Consider the following 20,359-nt stretch of genomic DNA (forward strand, 5'->3'; position numbering starts at 1 on the left):
GCTCCATCCTATTATTGAATTACTTGGTTGGTAGGTGCATTTTATGCTCCATCCTATCAATTGTAGCAATGGTAAAACAACTATCCCATTTATTGAAACCTGAATTTAGGACTAGCTTAACTGGAAATGGCTTCAAATAAGTCATGTACTCCTTGATCATACCTCATTACTAGGTTCACAAGAATTTTCCTAGAACATTGTTTTAATTGATTTCAAAAGAGTTGAGGTTTTGATTTTTTTTTTAAACTGAAATAAAATCCTATACTCTCCCCCCATCACTTAGTCTATGTATTGTCTTGAATGTAAGGTAAAAAGAAAAGGTGGAAATAACTTAGCTATAAAAACAAGAAGAGAAAAAAAAAAAGAAAAACAAACTTCCCTATTTTTAATCATAAACCGGATCCTCCAGGTCTTGTAGTTACAACTTCCGATGTTTTCCCCTCTCATCCATCATGGGTGAGTTTAAATCTAGAATAGAGGCCTGCACAATAGATGGGAGGAGTTTTATGTGAGCTGGAGGTGTTTCAATGGAAGGTCACAATTGCTTGGTAGAGGTCGATCCATCCAATGGTAAAAAATTTCCTTGTCTTGGCTTGAACTCTTCTTGACAGGCCTCCAAATAGTTCAAAACCACCTTAATTTTTTCATCCAAGACTTGCACATTTTTACAAGAGTTAAGAATGCAACGTTCTAAAGGATCATCTGATTTAGATGCATCGACTTCAACTGCCCAAATATCAATGCAATCAATTGCATATATTTCATGTTCAATTGTGTTAGGATATTTCATGGTTTTAAATACATTAAATACTACTTCTTCATCATTGATTTTAAGAGTAAGTAGACCTTTTTGTATGTCAATTAAAGCATTACCAGTAGCAAGGAAAGGTCTCCCTAAAATCAAGGGCATTGTCCTATCTTCCTCCATATCCAACACAATGGTCAGCATGTATAATAAAATTTCCCACTTTGACTAAAACATCTTCTACTATTCCCCTACGATATTTAATACTTCTATCAGCTAATTGCAGGGCAGTAGTAGTAGGTGTTAGTTCATGCAATCCAATTTTTTCAAAAATAGAATATGGCATTAGATTTATACTGGCACCAAAATTGCATAAAGCTTTGTCAAACTCAGTATCTCCTATGGTGCAAGGAATAGAAAAACTCCTTGGGTCTTTAAGCTTTGATGGAAGCTTATGTTGGATTATAGCACTGCACTCCTAAGTAAGTGCAACAACAGCATTGTCTTCAATCTTCCTTTTATTGGACAATAATTCTTTGAGAAACTTCACATAAGTCGGCATTTGAGCAAGTGCTTCTATGAAAGGGATATTTATGTGGAGCTGCTTGAAGATGTTCAAAAACTTCTCATATTGTTTGTCCAATTTCTGTTGCTTTAGTCTTTGAGGAAAAGGAACAGGTGGTACATAAGGCTTGACCTTTGGTGGTTTAGACAACTCTTCTTTCTTCTCTTCTTTAGCTTGGTCATTTGGAATTTCTTCTTGAATAATTTCTGTTGAAGCTTCACCACTTTCTTCTTCTACTCTCTTTGGCATCAATTCCTCAAGTTGTTTGCCACTTCTCAAAGTAATTGCCTTGCAGTGCTCCTTGGGATTGACTTCAATTTTTCTAGGCAAAGTACCTTGAGCTCTTGCGATGAATGAACTAGCCATTTGACCTATTTGCATCTCCAAGTTCCTATTTTGGCTAGCTATTTAATCAACCTTTGCCTCCAACCTATCATATTGCTTTTCTATCTTCTCAAACCTTTCAGAAGTAGCCCCAATGAATTTCTCTAAAGTTGTTTCATAGGAGGGTCTGTTTTCTTCTGGTGCTTGGGGCTGATTTTGATTCCTCCCTTGAAAGTTATTTTGGAAAGGTTGCCTTTGGTTGCCTCCTTGGTTTCCTGGATTTCCCGATGCTAAGTTGGGGTGATTCCTCCATCCAGGGTTGTAAGAATTTGAGTAAGGGTTGTTTGGTTGCCAATTGGGATTATTGGCAAACTGGACTTGCTCCATCCCATGACAATTTGAATTATGGTGATTTCCCCCACAAGATTCACACACTTTTGGATGGTTGGAGTGAACATTGATGTTCACTCATTCCAAGGTCTTGGCTATCATATCAACTTTGGAAGCAAGCAGAGAATACCCATCCACATCATAAACACCAGCAACCTTTTTTGTAATGCTTCTTTCATTAGACCAATGGTAGTTATTAGCTGCCATTTCTTCAAGGAGAACATTTGCATCTGTAGCATTCTTGTTCATGAGAGCCCCACCAGCTGTTGCATCAATAGTAATTCTCATTAGAGGGGAGAGACCATTATAGAACGTCTGTACTATCAACCAATCCAGGAAGGATATCATGATGAGGACACTTTCTTTGCAAGTCTTTGAACCTTTCCCATGCTTCATAGAGAGTCTCTCCATCAAACTGAGTGAAACTGGTGATGTCATGCCTCAATTTAGCAGTTTTTTCCTAGTGGGAAGTATTTTGCTAGAAATGCCTTTGTGAGCTGATCCCATGTAGTAATTGATCCCGAAGCTTGAGAGATTAACCATGTTTTGGCTTTATCTCTAAGAGAAAAGGGGAAAAGCCTCAATCTGATGGCATCATCAGAAATGCCATTCATTTTAAAGGTATCACAGATCTCCAAGAAATTTGCCAAATGAGCATTGGTGTCTTCCATAACTCCTCCCCCAAACTGAGACTACTAACATCTGAATGATTGCTGGTTTGATCTCAAAATTATTAGCTGCAACCATTGGCCTTTCAATGCTAGGCTGAATGGTCGAAGTTGGTATGGCAAATTCGCGCAAGGATCTGTTAGCGTCGTTTTCCATGTCTTCTTCTTTTCTTACTCCCTCAAAAGCTTCTTGATTAATTTGTGTTCCTCCTTCTTGACTTTCCAACTCCCTAGCCCTGTCTTCTTTCTCCTTTCTAAGCCTCTTCTTTTTGGCTTTAGTTAATGCTTTGCACCTACGATCAATTTCAAGATCTAGATCTTCTAATCGGACATTTAGATCGCTTCACATAAATACCTAAAAGGTTGTGCAATGAGCAAAACAAAAAGACAGATTAAAAAAAAAAAAGAATTAGAGGTCTAAAGTAATAGAGTGTATCAAAATTTTTTTGATATTGACAGTATTGCCTTCCCAAGCAACAGCACCAAAAACTTGTTGTACGATTTCTGCAAGTATACAGATCGTGGGCAAGTAATAGTGTGTGAATAGTGTGTCGATCCCACAGGGAAGGTGTTGTCAAGTACCAAATTTTAAGATTTCTCTATTATTTAGAAATTAAAAATTCAATTCTCAAGCCAAATTAAAGAAATTATAATGCAAGTAAATAGATTTAATTCAAAATATTATAAAAAGCCTAGGATTCGGGTTTCATCAAATTATTACCTATGACATACTTATATTTTTTTAGATTGGTTTATTGTTGTTGGAATTTATGATCAGATTTTCCCAAATTATATGAAGTTCTCTCTCAAGATACAACACGTGTGTTCATGCTAACCGTGTGTCTACTCTCGTGATCACGGGCAATGAACACAAACCCTTTAAGATCAATGAAAATCTGTTTAACAATCACAAAGGAGTGTTCTTATCTCTAAGCAACACATACCCTAGGTCAATTATCTCAATGAACTAGTATTATGCTTCCACTCTTGCTACTTCACACAAAACCTTAACTCAAGTAATTAATGTCCAATTAATTACTAACATTAAGCCCTAAGATAAAAGATAAATCCCAACAATCAACGACCCGGTCAATTAAACAAAATCTATCATAGGCAAATCAAAAGACTACATCCAAATCCTAGATCAAGAAATTTAGCTACTCATATTATTAATGAAAAGAATCATTCCAACGATAAAATTTAGATTAAACATAAGTGAAATTGAATAATAACAGAGAGTAAAGTTTGAAGAAAAAAAAAACTCTTGAATAGAAGTTGATTGAGGGGAACTCCTCGCCCTTGAGTCTTCAATTCTCCTCTTCCCTGCCTTTCTTCTCCTCCTGGGTTGTTGACTGCTTCCTTGGAGGCTGAAGCTCTCTTGGAGGATTTCTCCTTGCTCCCTTGATTGATTGATTCCTCCCTGGTGCTAGTCCACCCCTCCTTTATATAGCTTTAGGAGGAGGGGCTGTTTCCAACTCCTTTTTGGAGTTTTTTCTCAAAAATAGAAAGTCCTAATTCCTAATTATTAGTTTAAATCTAATCCTATCCTATCTATTATCTGGTAATCTCAATCTCTTTTATCTTTGTAGAATTATTTTAGAAAATTAAATCTGATAGGACTTTTTGCAGTTTTCTTATTCTTGTATTCATATTGGGTTTCCTTAATGAATTGGGCCTCTGCAAGGCTTCTTTGTGAACTGGGCTTCTGCTGCGAGTTGGGCTTCTCTACGAATTTGCTCAGAATTCGGGCTCGATTTTGACTTTTATTCAGTCCAAATCTATCAATTATAAAAACATGAAAGTTTTAGAGTGTTTCCTTATCTTTCCAATGCATCTTGAATCATTTCAATCAGAGTCCGGATGGGAGAGTTATGCCCAGATTACTACATGGCGCCGAAACTGTAAAATTACCACTATCCGGTTGTCAAGCCTACCACTATCCATACTGTTCTTTCACTTGCTCTCTCCTAAACTGGGGTGTTCATCAACTATATGTAAGTAATGCTTTCTTACATGGTATTTTGACTGATGAATTGTATATGAAGCAGCATATTGGGTTCATTGATCCCTGGAACCCTTCCTATGTTTTCCGACTTAATCGTAGTTTGTATGGCCTCAAACAAGCCCTGCAGGCTTCGAGATTATCTTCTCACCTTGGGTTTCATTGAATCCAGGGCTGATTCCTCTCTTTTTCTTCAATGTACCAAAGGGGAGAGAGACTCTTATTCTCCTAGTTTTTGTCGGCAATATTCTGATTACAAGCTCCAAGTCTTCTTCTATTTCATCTCTCATTGCTGATTTATCATCTCAGTTTGCCTTGAGAGATCTCGGCCGAACACACTACTTCTTGGGAGTTGAGTTGACCTGCTCTTCTTCTAGTATTCATTTGTCACAACATAAGTATATATCAGATTTGTTACTATGTGCTCTGATGCATGAAGCCAAATCGTGTCCTACCCCAATGGCTGCCAGCACTAGGCTCGACTCCTCATAGGGTGAATCTACAAGAGCATTGTTGGTGCGCTCCAATATGTGACATTAACTCACCCAGATATTTGTGGTTTTATAAACAAATTTTTCCAGTTTCTTAAAGCTCCACCACTATTCACTGGGCGATAGTCAAGCGCATACTTCAGTATCTAAAGGGTACTATCACGCATGGACTATCTCTTCTTTTGTCCAAAACTCTCACTCTCACTACCTTCGCTGATGCTGATTGGGCAAGCTGCCCCGTTGATAGGCAGTTTCAAAGTGGTTATTCTATATTTTTGGGCCCCAATCTTGTGTGTTGGAGCTCGAAGAAGCAATCTACTGTCTCTAGGTCCAGTACGGAAGCAGAGTGTCGATGCCTTGCCTCAACTACTGTAGAACTCTCTTAGCTTACCATGCTCTCTAAGCTTGGCATTCAACTCTCTCCTCTACTGTTTGGTGCGATAATATGACTGCCAAATCCTTAGCCCACAATCCATTATTTCTAGAAGAGGACTCACCTTGAGAGTTGATTGAAGAACATTGAGCAGACATGACGTAGGTCAAAATCAATCTCTTTATTGGGTCATTCCAGTTTGCACTTGTTGGTAAGGTTTCTTATGGATGACCACCTCTTGCTGATGTTAGAGAGTTTTTGGTTAGACTTTTGCTCTAAAGAAAGGTATAGTGGTGATTGCCTTAAATCAACATGTTCTTTTACGTTTTGAGGATGAATCCAAGTTCCTTAGGGTTTAGATGGACTTTTTTTTTCATTACGGCTGTATTTATTTGAAGTGTAAATTCAAATTTTATATCCATGGAAAATGTGAACCGGTTCAGTGATAGATAAAAATTGGGACCATTTGTTTTTGAAAATTTACACCAACCACGCTTGATTGTCAAAGTGTAAAATTCAATGAATTATTTGTGGGTGTTTAGAATATACATCAGTGTAAATTTCCAACCCAACTCCTATTGATGTTAATTGACTGATCACCATATATTTCCAAGGTTCCCAAGATATGAATAAGTGCTTAAAATCTATCCAATTATTGCTTACCTTTAAGCACTTATTTCACAAATAAGCAATGTTGTAAGACTCAAAATGGACACAAAACCAGAATACCTGTCAAGTTACGAGTTAAATGATTTGACTACAAGTCACATATTTGATATATATTATATTTTTTGCAAAGTATAACATATTTAAATAGTGTTGGCTATATGGTTGTTTATACACTTTGGTCCCAAATATCTAGGTTCAAATCATGCTTTAAACATTTTGTGCAACATGTATTTAATAAAATATATACATAAAATGTATATCTCACTATTAACATTTTATGTTTCCAAGCATTTTGAAACGTAGGTTTAAGGGGGTGTTCGATACTGTTAATGTATTATGGACAGAATCGTTTTAAAATGGGGTGTTCAGTTTCATGTGGACCATCTTTGTTCACAAAATAGCATAGACAGGGATGGGCAACACCTCAATTTATCTAAAACAACGTTTTATTGTCAATGAGCTACACTATGGTGTAGACAATTTGTGAGAAGAATTTAGTGCAATGCACTTGTGTTACACAAGCCCAATCACCCTCATTTTTGTTAATCTTTTAACATATTCATTTATTATTAAATTTGTTTTTAAATTGTTTATTGATGAAGATAATATTATAATGATTTTTCTAAACATTAAACTAGTTTTAAACTTTTAGTTATTTTTATTACCATTTTTTGTTCATCAAAATGGTTTTGTACTATTACATAAATTCATATTATATACATTTTTATCTTCTACTTTACATAAATGGAAAATACATTTATTTTATATTTATTAGTAATAATGTATTGGTGTTTTATTTTATCAATTATTATTTTATATTATTATTCAAATTATTTTTTTCTTAAATTATGGTTTTTTTTTCATTCATGATCAATCGTGTATCTCACAAACAGTATGTAAATATATGGAATCAATAGATGTAAATTAAATTATGGTTTTTTCATTCACTTAGAGAATGCCCCTATGGATGTGGATAGATTCTATCCACAATTTTGCCCATGGTTCAGAACAACTGTGGACAATGGTGTGGTGTGGATTAGTTCCTTCCACAAGGTGTATTGTGGACCAGTTAACACTCAACACCCACCAATTTTAATTTTTATCAACATTATAAAACACCTCCGAAAAACCGGAATAGCCTTCGGTCCTAGGTTTAATGGTCCAACCATCTGGTCCACTCTGGTTCAGGTCTTAAAACATTCCAAATAAGTGTTTATTTCAGGTTTATTCACCAACCGTGTTTAAATACCTAAAATGGGTTTTTTTTGTTTGGTCCTAACAATAATTTAAAGTACTTATGAAAATAAGTACTTAAAATAAGTGGTCCTAGGGCTTAGGTGATGATACACCATTAATGCTGTGTTTGGAAAATCTTTCAAAATCTCTGCATATCAAAAGGGAGACCATTTGATAATGCATTATAAATAGATGTTTCATATAGATTTCCATTTTCGTGTCTTTTGAACTTTTTAGGAGAGGGGTCTTATGATCTACTGGGCTGATTATTACCAAATGAAAAAACCCAAAATTTTGGTTTTTTGATCTTTAAAAGCCAAGAGTTTGGATTTTCTCCTCATAGATTGTCTCACACCATCCTCCCTACACTTCTACCTACACATAGGAATATTTCCCTCCTTGTATGTTGTCATTCATAGGAGATATTTAAGGTGCAAATAGAGGGTAAAATAGATAAAAAAGAGTAAAATATGGGCATTTTTTTATAATAAATAAGGTGTAAATAAAGGGTAAAATGGAACTTTAAAAGTTATTAGCCATACTCAGAATTAATAAACAAACCCAAGGGTGGATAAATTAATAAATTAACCTAAGGGGTGGTGTTAGTATTTGACCATTGATGAGGGGTAATTTGGCCCGATCTATCGACACTCGGATATGTGGAAGCGATCTGCTAATTGGACAACAACTCAGTGTTCCTTGCCACCTCAACATGCCAGGTCAGCTCGGGTACCTCGGGCACCTAGGCCAAGACCAAGGTTCGAGTAGCTTGTGATGGCCCGACTTGCTGAGGTGACACATAGCCAACTTCTAGAAGTTAGCCAGCTATCTCCGACCACTTCGGGATCACACTACACATCTACAAGCCTTATCCTTATCCCACCCGGATCGGATGGACATGGTAAGCCTTATCAGCTCACACGAAGTCCATCTACGACTATGGAACGGATTCCTAGTAGCACGGGCCAGGGATCTCAGAAGTCATAAGACCTATGGCAGCTAACCTATATAAGGGCACCAACCCCAACATCACAAGGTACGCACGATTATTTGCTCACTAGCCTTCTAGCATAAAGCTTTTAGCTTGCATAAGAGCTACTAACTTAAGCGTCAAAGCACCCACACCGAGTAGGCCACCCTGGGTCCTCTAAGGTCTCTTTCCTTGTAATTTGACCAGCTAGCTAAGCGAACTGACATCCAAGCTTCCCTCCAGCTAGGAGCATTAAAATCATGCACCAGCAATTGGCGCCATCTGTGGGAACTACGACAAAATGCCAAGTTCCTACCTTTTAGTCAGCTACTTTCACCAACTCAATGGCATCTTCCAGCAACAACAAGAATGTCGAAGTGCCTATCACTAGGGGGAAAGATCAGCTTGCAGTTAACCTAGAGATCCCCACTATGACTATTGGGCAACTCACCATGGCCCTCACTATTCCAGGAGTATCAGCGATGTCGAACCCGACATTCCCATTACAGCATGGCAACACACCAGTGCCTCATGTGAGTGCCCCTCTCCCAGCGGTAGAGCCCTCTATGGTTCTCGTCGGGATAGATGCATGTTAGGAGTATGAACCTACAACTAAGAGCATGGGAGAAGTTCAAAATTCTTATGCCCCCACAACAGCATCAGCATCAGCAGTACTAGCAACACCGACATCAATCACCACCCTGGAGTCCATCTCCACCTCGGGGCCAGTTACCACCTTGGGGCCCGACACCACCTTGAGATTTAGCACCTCCCTATGTTTGTCACCTCCCCGAGCTCTTGTGGTTGACTAGTGAAACAACTAGTCACAACACAGCCACCGGAACGACCAGCCCCACTGGTTGTAGAATGATCAACACGTCCACCCTCAGGACGACCAACATCGCCATCGACAAGATGATCAACAACCCAGCAACCAGCAGCTTGGCTTGAGGAGCAGGGACCTAGCCCCGGATCCGTCCTACCACATCGACAACTGGGACTCAACCCCTGTTCAGGACAATGTCAGAGACTGGGAGAATGTCAAAGTCGAGACTCCGGCTAATACAAAAGCGAACAACACCAACGATGTAACGAAGAAGCGACGCCGCAGATGTGCACTCTGCTTCACCGCCAAGAGCAGCGTTGCCCCTATGGTAGAGACCGAGAAGAAGAGAGAGGTTAGTTCGGCTACTGTTTAGCCAACCTTGATTTAGTTGAGCCGGCCTTCCCCTGGCTCTAGAGATCCTCTCAGCCCTACGACCGAAAAATTTCAAAGCACCCACACAGGAAACCTATGATGGCAATACCAATCCCAACGATCATAACGATAGCTTCCAGTCCCTGATGCTACTTCATGGAGCGAATCACGCCTGCCTCTACATGGCCTTTTCCACAACTTTCAGAGGTATGGTGAGACTATGGTACCATGGACTGCCTCCTGGTTCAATCAGGAATTGGAACCAGTTCGTGAAACTCTTTACTATGCACTTTGCTACAAGCAAGAAGTTCCCCAAGTCAATGATGAGCCTATTGAAGGTGGTCTAGCGGGAGAATGAGTCCCTCAGGGACTATATTAAAAGATTCAATCTCAAGAGGCTTCAAGTACCAAACCTTGACCCGGCCGTAGAGCTCACTATGTCCCAGAAGGGAGTGCCACCCTAATCTTCGTTGGCAACTTGAGATGAACCCACCAACTCCCATGGAGGCGTTCCTCACAGATGTTGACAAGTTTATTAAGGCAGATGAGGCTCTCGGGTTCCAGTTCGAGCTGCACCAGGCTAGGAAAAGGAGGAGAACAGAGGAAGAAAGCAGCATCAACAAACATCAATAGCAAAAGAGTAAGTTGCCGAAAAGAAGCAAGTCACCGTGCAATAGGCAAAGCAAGTCACCTAGAGCCGATCACCACGTCGGGGGTCTAAATTAGGTCGGTGATCTAGAACCCCTCAATCTAGAACTAGAGTTACACCGCCCTAAACACAAAATGAGGTGAGATCTTAATGTGGATAAAGGAAGCCAACTACATCAAGTGTCCACCTAGAATGAGAGGAGACCTCACCAACCACAACCAAAACCGGTACTGTCACTTCCACTAGGATATTGGGCATGATATAGAGAGCTATCAAAACCTGAAGGATGAGATTGAAGAGCTGATTCATCGTGGGTATTTATGGCAGTTCATTAAGTATGATACTTGCGGGATCTAGTATCCGCATGATGATGCCCTTGTTGTCAAAACTGTTCGAGAAGATGAATCTAGATGAGAAGGACCTTTAGATAGCAGACATGCCTCTCGTGAATTTCGGTGGAGACGTAGTGAAGCCTCTCGACAGGATCAAAGTGCCGGTGGCAGCAGGAGCATAGCCTAATACTATTTGGTTTGAGCACAACTTCCTCATGGTCGCCACTCCGTCCCCCTACAATGCCATCTTAGGTTGGCCTATTTTGTGTGCCCTCTGTGTAGTGGTGTCGACCTATTACCTCTCAATGAAATTTCTGACGAGATACGGAGTGGGAGTAGTACAGGGCAACCAGTTGGAATCATGGAAGTGCTACATCGCGGCACTAAAAGGAAAAACAAAGCTAGCAGATGATGTCGAGCTGGAGCCACCCCCTGAACACACCGACAAGCTAGTTGCACCGATGGAGGATATGGTCTAGGTCCCGGTCTTTGATACCAAGCCCATGAAGACTCTCAAGATTGGCGCTTGCCTAAAAAAACCACTTCGGTCACAATTGGTAAGATTTTTACTTGAAAATTTAGAAGTTTTTGCATGGTTGGCAGTAGAGATGCCCGACATTGACCCTAGCTTAATTACTTACAAGCTTAATGTGGACACTTTAGTTAGGCCAGTCAAGCAAGGGAAGAGAAACCTCACCCCAGAGAGGTGGAGGATAGTAAATGAGGAAGTTGAGAAGCTCCTCGCAGTAGACTTTGTTAGAGAGGCCCAGTACCCGAGTTGGGTAACAAATCCTGTGCTCATGAAGAAAGCCAATGACAAGTGGGGCATGTGCGTCAACTACACCAACCTTAACAAATCCTACCCAAAGGATAGCCTCCCCCTTCCCAGAATAGATCACCTGGTAGATGTAACCTCGGGGCATGAGTTGCTGAGCTTCATGGACGCCTATTCCAACTACAACCAAACCAGGTTGGGCTTAGCCGACTAGGAAAAAACCGCTTTTGTAACTGAACTAGGGTTGTATTGTTATAAAGTCATGCCCTTTGGATTAAAAACATTGGAGCAACCTTCTAGTGTCTTGTAAACAAAGTTTTTGAGCCTTTAATAGGCAATAAAGTTGAGTGTTATGTAGATGACATGGTCATAAAGACATAGTTTTCTTCTTCTCTTATTGATGATTTAAGCTGTGTTTTTGAAATTTTAAGAAAGTTTAACATGAAGCTAAACCTGAATAAGTGTGTCTTCGGGGTCACGTCGGGCTAATTCCCCAGTTACATCATAAACCAATGTGGCATCGAAGCCAACCTAGACAAGATCCAAGCTATTTTAGATATGAGACCGCCCCAAACAATAAAAGAATTGCAAAAGTTAATTGGCTTAATTGCCACTGATTTATGTCTAAATTGGCTGGTCGGTGTTCTCCATTTTTCAAGGCTATAAAAAAGAACGAGGACTTTGAGTGGTCTGAGGAGTGCTAGCTCGCATTCAATGAGCTCAAAAGATACTTAAGTTCACCACCGGCATTGACCCAGCCTGAACCTGGAGATGAGCGAAGACTCTACCTCTTTACGAGTGATGGGGTAGTCAGCTTGGTATTAATAAGAGAAGTAGAGCGGGTTCAAAGACTAATCTACTATATCTATAAGGTTTTGCAAGAAGTTGAGACCAGGTACCCCGACATCGAAAAGCTGGCCTTCGCACTAGTCATCACAACTCAAAAGCTACACCCCTACTTCCAAGCCCACACCATTGTCGTCCTAACTAATAAACCCCTGAGGCACATCCTTTAGAAGCCTGAGGTCTCAGGGCAGTTGACGAAGTGAGCCATCGAGCTGAGCGAATACAACATCTGGTTCGAGTCACACCCAGAGATAAAAGCACAGGTCTTGGCAGACTTTGTTGCTAAATGTACGTTCAATACGCCAGACCCTGAGATGATTGAGCCGACCATCACGTCAGAGGCATCAACTAGCGTGGTGCCCATTTGAGCCAGGGAGACCCCATCTTAGGACGAGGAGCCCTAGATCCTACACATTGATGACTCATCTAATCAGTGAGGAAGCGGATTTGGACTCAAACTGTACGGGCCAAGCAAGGTGAAGCTGGAGTATTCTCTCCAGTTTGCATTCAAAGTGCTGAGCAATGAAGCGGAGTATGAGGCACTAATAGCCGAGTTAACGTTGACGAAGGAGGTCAGCATGAAGTACATTGTGGTATGCAGCGACTCTCAGTTGGTCGTGAACTAGGTGGATGATGAGTACGAGGCTCAGGAACCCGCCATGATGGCCTATCTAGCCAAAGTAAGGGAACTCCTGCCCGGCTTCCACTCTTGGTTCATCTGACAAGTACCGAGATCGAAAAATGCTGAGGCTGATGCACTGTCTAAGCTGGCTAGTTTGAGTGACATCACCATGAGGATGGTGTACATTGAAGACCTACTACAACCTAGCATTGTGCAGGTGGTAAAAGAGGTCGTTCCTGTGTTGATTACAGAACTGAGCTAGGTTGACCTACTTGTGAACTATCTGCTCCATGGGACTCTACTAGCAGATCGTAACTCATCTCGGAGGGTAGAGCCTTCATCAACTCGTTGTGTTCTTATTGACGGGTGGCTATATAGAGGCAAGCCAGGTGCTACACAAGATCCACGAATGTCTTTGTGGAGGACACCTGGGGGGTAGGGCGCTAGCCCAGAAAGTGCTAAGGCAAATATATTACTGGCCTACAATGAAGACGGGTGCACTTGAGCTTGTCTAGAAGTGTGATAACTGCTAAAGGCACAAGAACATTCTTCACCAACCCACTACCGACTTGAAGTATTTGACTAGCCCATGGCCTTTTGTCCAGTGGGAATAGACATCCTCAGTCCATTCCCACCTACAATCGGGCAGAGAATATTCCTAGTCGTGGCAGTTGACTACTTCACAAAGTGGGTGGAGGTTGAGCCATTGGTGACCATCACAACCCAGAATGTATAGAGTTTCTTCTAGAAGAATTATTATGAAGATTTGGATTGTCGAAGGTACTGATATCCGACAACAGGAAGCAGTTCAAATACATCAAATCCCAAAATTGGTGTGCTGAGATGGGGATCCAGCATAACTTCACGTCAGTGGCGCATCCACAAGTGAACGGTCAGGCAGAGTAAACGAATAGGGCAATCCCCCATGGACTCAAAGCTCAACTTTCATGAGCTAAGGGTTTGTGGGTCGACAAGCCGCCCAATGTCCTATGGGCCTACTGAACTACCATCAAGACTACAACTAGAGAAACCTCGTTCAACCTGATGTATGGTACATAGGCAGTCATCCCAACTAAGATCGAGGTGCCAACCTTGCAGTTAGAGGCATACGATGAGGAGGCTAATGAAGAGGAGATGCGGACCAGCCTTGATCTGATCGAAGAAGTGCATAACTTGGCCTATATTCCGACTATAACCTACCAGCAGCGAGTCGATCAGTACTATAATGCCCAAGTCAAGTGACGCTACTTCCAAGTTGGTGACCTGTACTTCAGAAAGTAATGGTACCTGAGCATGGTGTAGGTAAGGTAGGACCGAATTGGGAGGGTCCCTAAAGAGTGCAATGAATGTTTGGTGAAGGACGTACGAGCTCGAGACAATGGAAGGGAGGCAAGTGCCACGTGCCTAGAACATCGATAACCTAAGAAAGTACTACTTATGAGCTCGGGAGTGAAGCATCTGCCACATTGAAAAGTTTCCAAGTATGAATGACCACCACTTTGGCGACCTGGTCAAGCCGCACATCAGCTAAATAATACAACAAAGAGTGGACCATGAGCCACTCTAGGCCTAAGGGCCTAAATATCTAGCCAGTGATGACCTCAACACCACAACAAAATAAGACCCAGTCACTTTTCAAGCATATGGGCAGTTTGGCTATGTTTTATTTATGCCTTATCAATGCATAGGTAGTTCGGGTTGTATACCTTACCATGCCTAGTTGTTCTAAAAAGTTAGGCACCTTGGGAGAACCTATACTTGGGAGATTTTCTAGAGAAGTTAAGTTTCTTGAAGACTATTGTGTGCGAGGTGGTGAAAAGAGCAATTGTATTTTCATTACTTGTAAAATATGAATTTGTACATCAAAAAGACAAAAAAAAAAGAGAAGTGAAAAACCTACTAAACCGAGCTCGGAGGCTCGGTGATTGATGTTTGTACAAAAGGGGTCCAAGAAAAGAGGTAGTGGCTAGTCATCGTGGGGCTCATCGCTCCCATCCTCCTCAATGATTGTAGAGTTCTTAACCTCATCGGTGTCCATGGCTTCCTCGGCAACAGCATCCTGGCCATCCTTCTCCACAGCTCCCTCATCGAAGTCATCATCTTCCTCCTCAGAGTTTGGGTCATCATCAGCCTTAAGCACCATCTCCATAGTGACACCCACGGTAGTGATAGCTCCAAGGTTGAGCTCAAGGAATGCCCGCCTAGCCAACCAACGACAAAGTTTGAAGCCTTTATAGAAGGCTAGAAGATAGAGGTCCTTCCTCAATTTACTAAATTCCACATAGGATTTAAATTTATCAATGGCAACAGCCTTGGCGTCCTTGATCCCTTGAGAGAGAGTAGCCTCACACTCAGTAAAAGTGACCCTTTGCTCCTTGGCCTCGTTCATCAATCTTTCAACCTCCCTCTGGTGTTGTTCGTTCTTCACCACCAATTCAGCCTCCAACTTATTGATGACCCCAGTGGCCTTCTCTACCTTAGACCGATATTCTACAACCATCGCCATGACAGTTTTCATTTTCGTAGCGTGCTACACAGACTGCTTCATAAGTGTGTGAATCTTGGAGTTTATCTGCAAAAGAAGCAAAATTTACTAAGTACCAGAGAAAATAGAAGTAATAGCTTAGTATTGAGATCAGAGACACACCACCATGAGGTGGCCTAGCACCTTTGCACCCAGTTCGGGAGTTTGCTACTCAGCAAATTTAGAGATCTCAGGAAAAATCCCCTCCTTACTATTTTTGAGGATGACCCGTATGTCCATGATACTTCGGTTCTCCTTGGGGCCCTCACCTAAAGAGTTGACCCTAGGATGGCTAGACCAAGGGTCAAAGGACTGGGCCATTCCTGGGCTAATAAGGCAGTGACTTCCTCTATTGGTCGTCCTTGACCAAGTTAATGACTAGGGGGTCCTCAGTCCTATCTGATGTAGTGGGTTCGGCTGTCAGTTTCTGGGAAGAGTCACCTCAGATGCTTTCCTCTTTCTCTTCTTCATGTCAGAGAAAAATTGAGTCATTAGGATGTCAGTCATAATACCTGTGGAAGATGAATAGAAGATCAACCAAAGAAATACAAAAGGAAACAACATGAGAAGACGAAATAGCCTCACCCGAAATGACAACCTACCCGGAGGACCCAACCCGGCCTTAACGAGCTTCTCCTCAGCCAAGTAGTCCTTTAGCCTTAGGCCAATCTCTGCCAGGGAGTGCATCTTTTTTTTCATCTTCCTATCCAAACGATCCCCGGGGTCACTAATGCCTTCCCTCCAGTGTATTGGGAAAGGTCACCCCTCATCAACAACAATCGTGAAGTATCTCCTCTTCCAGGCCAGAACCTTTGAGGGATACTCATGAAAAAGTTTGCATCTAGGTCGGTAAGCTATACAATAACTATACTTGTTTGCTTCCTTAGGCTGGCTGGATTTTTCTTTATGGAGCACAGCAAGTTGAAGGTATCTAAGTCTAAGGGGAGATCGACGTCGTGAAAAGGGAGATAGTACCGACCAGGGTGCAAACCAAGTTCAGGTGATGTTGGTCAATGATGACATCAAAAAATTTTAGAACTTCAATAATAAAGGGGTAAAGAGGGAAGTGAAGCCTGACAATCAAGTGCTCTGCGAATACTGTTATCTCCTCGTGCTCATGTTCCTAGGGGAAGCCCTCCAAAAGTAGGTAATAACCATAGTGATAAGGGAATTTATACTATGTATCTAGAACGTGGATCTACTCAGGTGACATGGTAGAAAGACCGAAGTGGTCTAGTCCTCGAGATGGGCGAACATGGTATGAAGGTGACGCTTTCTTGTTAGAGGCTTTTCAGTCCTGAACTGAGGTGCCCACCTCGACTAGACCGGACTCTAAGTCTTGATCCGTGGTGCCCTCCTCGGCCTGACCAGACTTCCCACTCTCTTCGAACAAACTATTGCTACTTGACATAATGGAAGGAAACAAAAGAACAAATTGGTACAAGGGAAGACGACTTACCTACGAAGAGAAGAATAAAGATCAACCTTGAAGACTGAAGAAAGAAAACTGACCTGGAATGCCAAAGTTCACACATGACCTCCAAAACGCGAGAGCTCAAATTAGGACAAGGAAAATGGGACCCCAAGGCCCCTATTTATAGCCGCTATAGCTAATCACGAAAGGCTCAGATCAACCAGATCCAACGGTTCCCATGAGAGCGGTCTCTCGACTTTTGGGGTCAAAATTGGTTAAGCACGTGTTTGACGTCCGCAGAATTTATAATCCAAGTGTTGTCCGCGCATTCTCGAGATGCAATCTAGTTGTGTGGTTAAGCCAGTTTAGTCATTAAGGTCTGACCTGTAGACCGGACCTTGTCCAAGATGAAGACCAAGCCAAATCCACCCAGGCTTATCATGAACTCCCGCACTAGGTCAAGTACCCCTGGCACGGGAGTGGGAGGCAATTGATGAGGGGTAATTTGACCTGACCTATCGACACCTAGACACGTGGAAGTGATATGCTAACTAGACAATAACTCATTGCTCCCTGCCACCTCAGCAGGCCAGATCAGCTCAAGTACCTCAGGCACCTCGGCCAAGACCAAGTTCTGAGTTACTTGTGATGGCCCGACTTGCCGAGGTGACACATAGCCAACTCCTAGAAGCTAGCCAGTTGTCTCCGACCTCTCTGGGATCACGCCACACATTTGGCCTTATCCTTATCTCGCCCGGATCGGATGGACATGATAAGCCTTATCAGCTCACACAAAGTCCATCTCCAAGTGTGGAAATGATTCCTAGTAGTACGGGCTAGGGATCTTGAAAGTGTTTCGTAATACCTATGACAGCTCACTTATATAAGTGCACCAACCCCATTGTCACAAGGTACGTGCGATTATTTGCTCACTAGCCTTCTAGTATACAAGCTTTCAGCTCGCATAACAACTACTAACTTAAGCACCGGAGCAGACACACTGGGTAAGCCACCCCGGGTCCTTTGAATTCTCTTTCCTTGCAGTTCAACCGCCTAGCTATGCAAACAGACGTCTGAACTTTCCTCCATTTAGGAGCATTCAGATCATGCACCACCAACAATCATATACGATCCAAACTATGAAATCAAATTGAACCACATTGAATTTGGTAGTTTGGTTTGGTCTCGAGTTAAAAATGGTATAATTTAGTTTGGAATAATTTTAAATTCAGGTTTATAGTTTTAGTTAACCTTTTTTAATGTTGGAAACCAAACCAAACCAAACCATAAAGCGAAATATATATTATATATAATATAATAACTTTCTGAATTGCACCCCAATAAAATGACCCAAACCCTACTGGACCAAATCATAGTAAAACAAATTGGTTTGGTTCAATTTCTACACAAAAACGGTTTGGTCTCCGAACTGAATTGAACCGGACAATGAACACCTTATTTGAAAGAAAAAACGGAGACATAGGTAATTTGCCCTGCTTACAAAAGGAATTCAAACAGTTTTTAATTTTTCATGAAAACTGAAAATAATAGGTATTAATTAGGGATGTCAATGGGTTGGCTTTCGTATGGATTTGCCTAAATCCAAATCGAACCTGCCCCAATCCGATTAAATGAAGAGGGGGGGTTTTGAACTCGAGTCTGGATCTTTTGCCCATAAGAACTCTGCCTATATCTATCCATATAATATTACTGTCACACATGGGGGACATCTCATTCTCTTATACAGTATTATGCATGAGGAGATAATCCCCAATTCATAGAGATTGTGTACTATGGGTAAATGTGGGCAGGAGATCTGGAGTCATAGAATTCGTCCCACCCTGCCTCATGTATAGAATACCTATATCCAATTGATATACGGGTTCACCCCAACTCGAACCCGACCTGAAACCCGATAAGGGTTTAGCACCTAACCCGACCCACTGACGTCCCTAGTATTAATAGTAATACTAAACTCCAACACAGAAACCAAGCTTAAGATAATAAACAAACAGATATGGAAAAAAAAAATGTTTCAGAGATCTTCATAAATTCATAAACTGTAACTTCTCTGTGACAGAAGATTCTCATCATCGTAATGCATAACCTTCTCTAGGGCATATACACAGCTGTGTACACTGATTGTGAAGAGTTTCACTCACGTATGATATCTCAGCGGTCAGCACAGGCTAGTGCCTGGTGAGCCTGTTTCTACTGTCTACCAAATGCAAGAAGCAGCTTCTTCAGGCACCATAGGAGTTCTGCACGCAGGGCATATAGTGTTTCAATATTCTAACCACTTCTCCAGATAAGCTCTGTGGAAGAAATGAGCACAACACAACTGATTTATCTCTGAGTCTGGTTCAAACTGAGTCAGGCAGATGGAACACTCACGGCCAGAGCAGTTACAGTTAAAGACGGACCCGAAGCGGAATGCTGGAATCCGGCACCGGAACTCCTCCACGAGAGTGATTGATGGAGATAGACGCAAACGAAAATCAAAGGGCTCTGGTGCCACAACGATTGAATCTGCTGACGATGATGATAAACGGATTCCAACGATGCTAAGGATGGACCGAATTATTCCTCTGAAGATTGAGATTGAAAGGGTTGTATTTACCAGGAGGACGCAGAGGGTTCCTTCAGATGGAACAGGGAGACTTGATATACCCATCGTGAATTAAAAGAAGGAACTTTGGGATTAAACATCGGAAACTGAGCAGAGATAAAAAGAAATTTGATTTGGTCAGAAGTGGAAGAGAGACCCTTCAGGAATATAAAATAAGCAGAACAGAGCAAAGAGACTCTACGGAGCGCAGAAGGGCAAGAGCCAAGGGATATCGGTATTTTATTTTGTAGTACTGCTGGTGATGGAACCTTCTCTTTGTAGTTAGTGGAAGAGCCGAAGAAGGATGAGATTCTATCCTCCAATATCTGAAAAGAGAAAGAGGTTCAGATCAGAATATTAAAACAGGGAGGGAATTCTAATAGTTTAACTCTAGACCAAATTTTCGAATCCAGGGTGTATGTAAACCATTTCTGCGACAGGTCTCTCGTTTGGGTTCCTTTTGGTCGCAAGTAGAAGGAAACAAAACGAACGATTTGCCAAAAAAAAAATGCAATTTAACAGTGTTTGATTGCACACAATTAGCATGAAAAATAAACGTAATTGACCCAAAGTACCTCCATTTTCTCCAAACAAAACCAGATAAAAAATAACAAGAATCATTTCACTGTCATGTAAAAACAAATTTCTTCAAATTCTTGTTTCATTTCACTGACATGAATGTATCTCTTCATCTTAAAATATAAAAAGTATTCACTCATTTCTCCAATAAATTATGAAAAACCAAATGAAACCTTAAATTTGCATCTATCAAAAAGAAGCCTCTACCATTTCATTTGAATATTGCATCAAGCCAGAAATCTGCAAAGATATTTAGAGCAACCGAGAGGACTTCAGCATTATATTTAGAAAACTAATTTTCGAAGTTAATTGTCTTTTTGGATCGTTTCCTATTTTTCATAAGCTGCCATTTTCCTGAAATTATCATTCATTTTTTAGA

General features: G+C 41.3%; 1 protein-coding gene and 1 non-coding gene across 2 annotated transcripts; one reads left to right on the forward strand and one right to left on the reverse strand.

The window, feature by feature from the left end:
• Positions 1–2,365: 2,365 nt before the first annotated feature.
• On the forward strand, positions 2,366–2,472 carry LOC148874859 (small nucleolar RNA R71). Its single transcript, XR_016106037.1, has one exon. It is a non-coding gene; the product is annotated as a small nucleolar RNA R71 (small nucleolar RNA).
• A 12,340-nt stretch (positions 2,473–14,812) lies between these two features.
• LOC148874860 (uncharacterized) lies at positions 14,813–19,075 on the reverse strand. The gene is made up of 2 exons (XM_088965895.1): positions 18,956–19,075; positions 14,813–15,427 (listed from the first exon to the last, which is right to left on the reverse strand). Exon 2 carries the CDS (start codon positions 15,371–15,373, stop codon positions 14,822–14,824), a length of 552 nt encoding a protein of 183 aa, XP_088822021.1. The 5' UTR covers positions 15,374–15,427; positions 18,956–19,075; the 3' UTR covers positions 14,813–14,821.
• Positions 19,076–20,359: the final 1,284 nt, after the last annotated feature.

The sequence above is a fragment of the Nelumbo lutea genome, chromosome 1, assembly GCF_056320005.1.
Source record: "Nelumbo lutea isolate HS-2025 chromosome 1, American lotus-T2T, whole genome shotgun sequence".
Classification (NCBI taxonomy): Eukaryota; Viridiplantae; Streptophyta; class Magnoliopsida; order Proteales; family Nelumbonaceae; genus Nelumbo; species Nelumbo lutea.

Coding starts and splice junctions, on each gene's coding strand:
- LOC148874860 (XM_088965895.1), bottom strand. CDS start 15,373: ATGAAAACTGTCATGGCGATGGTTGTAGAATATCGGTCTAAGGTAGAG.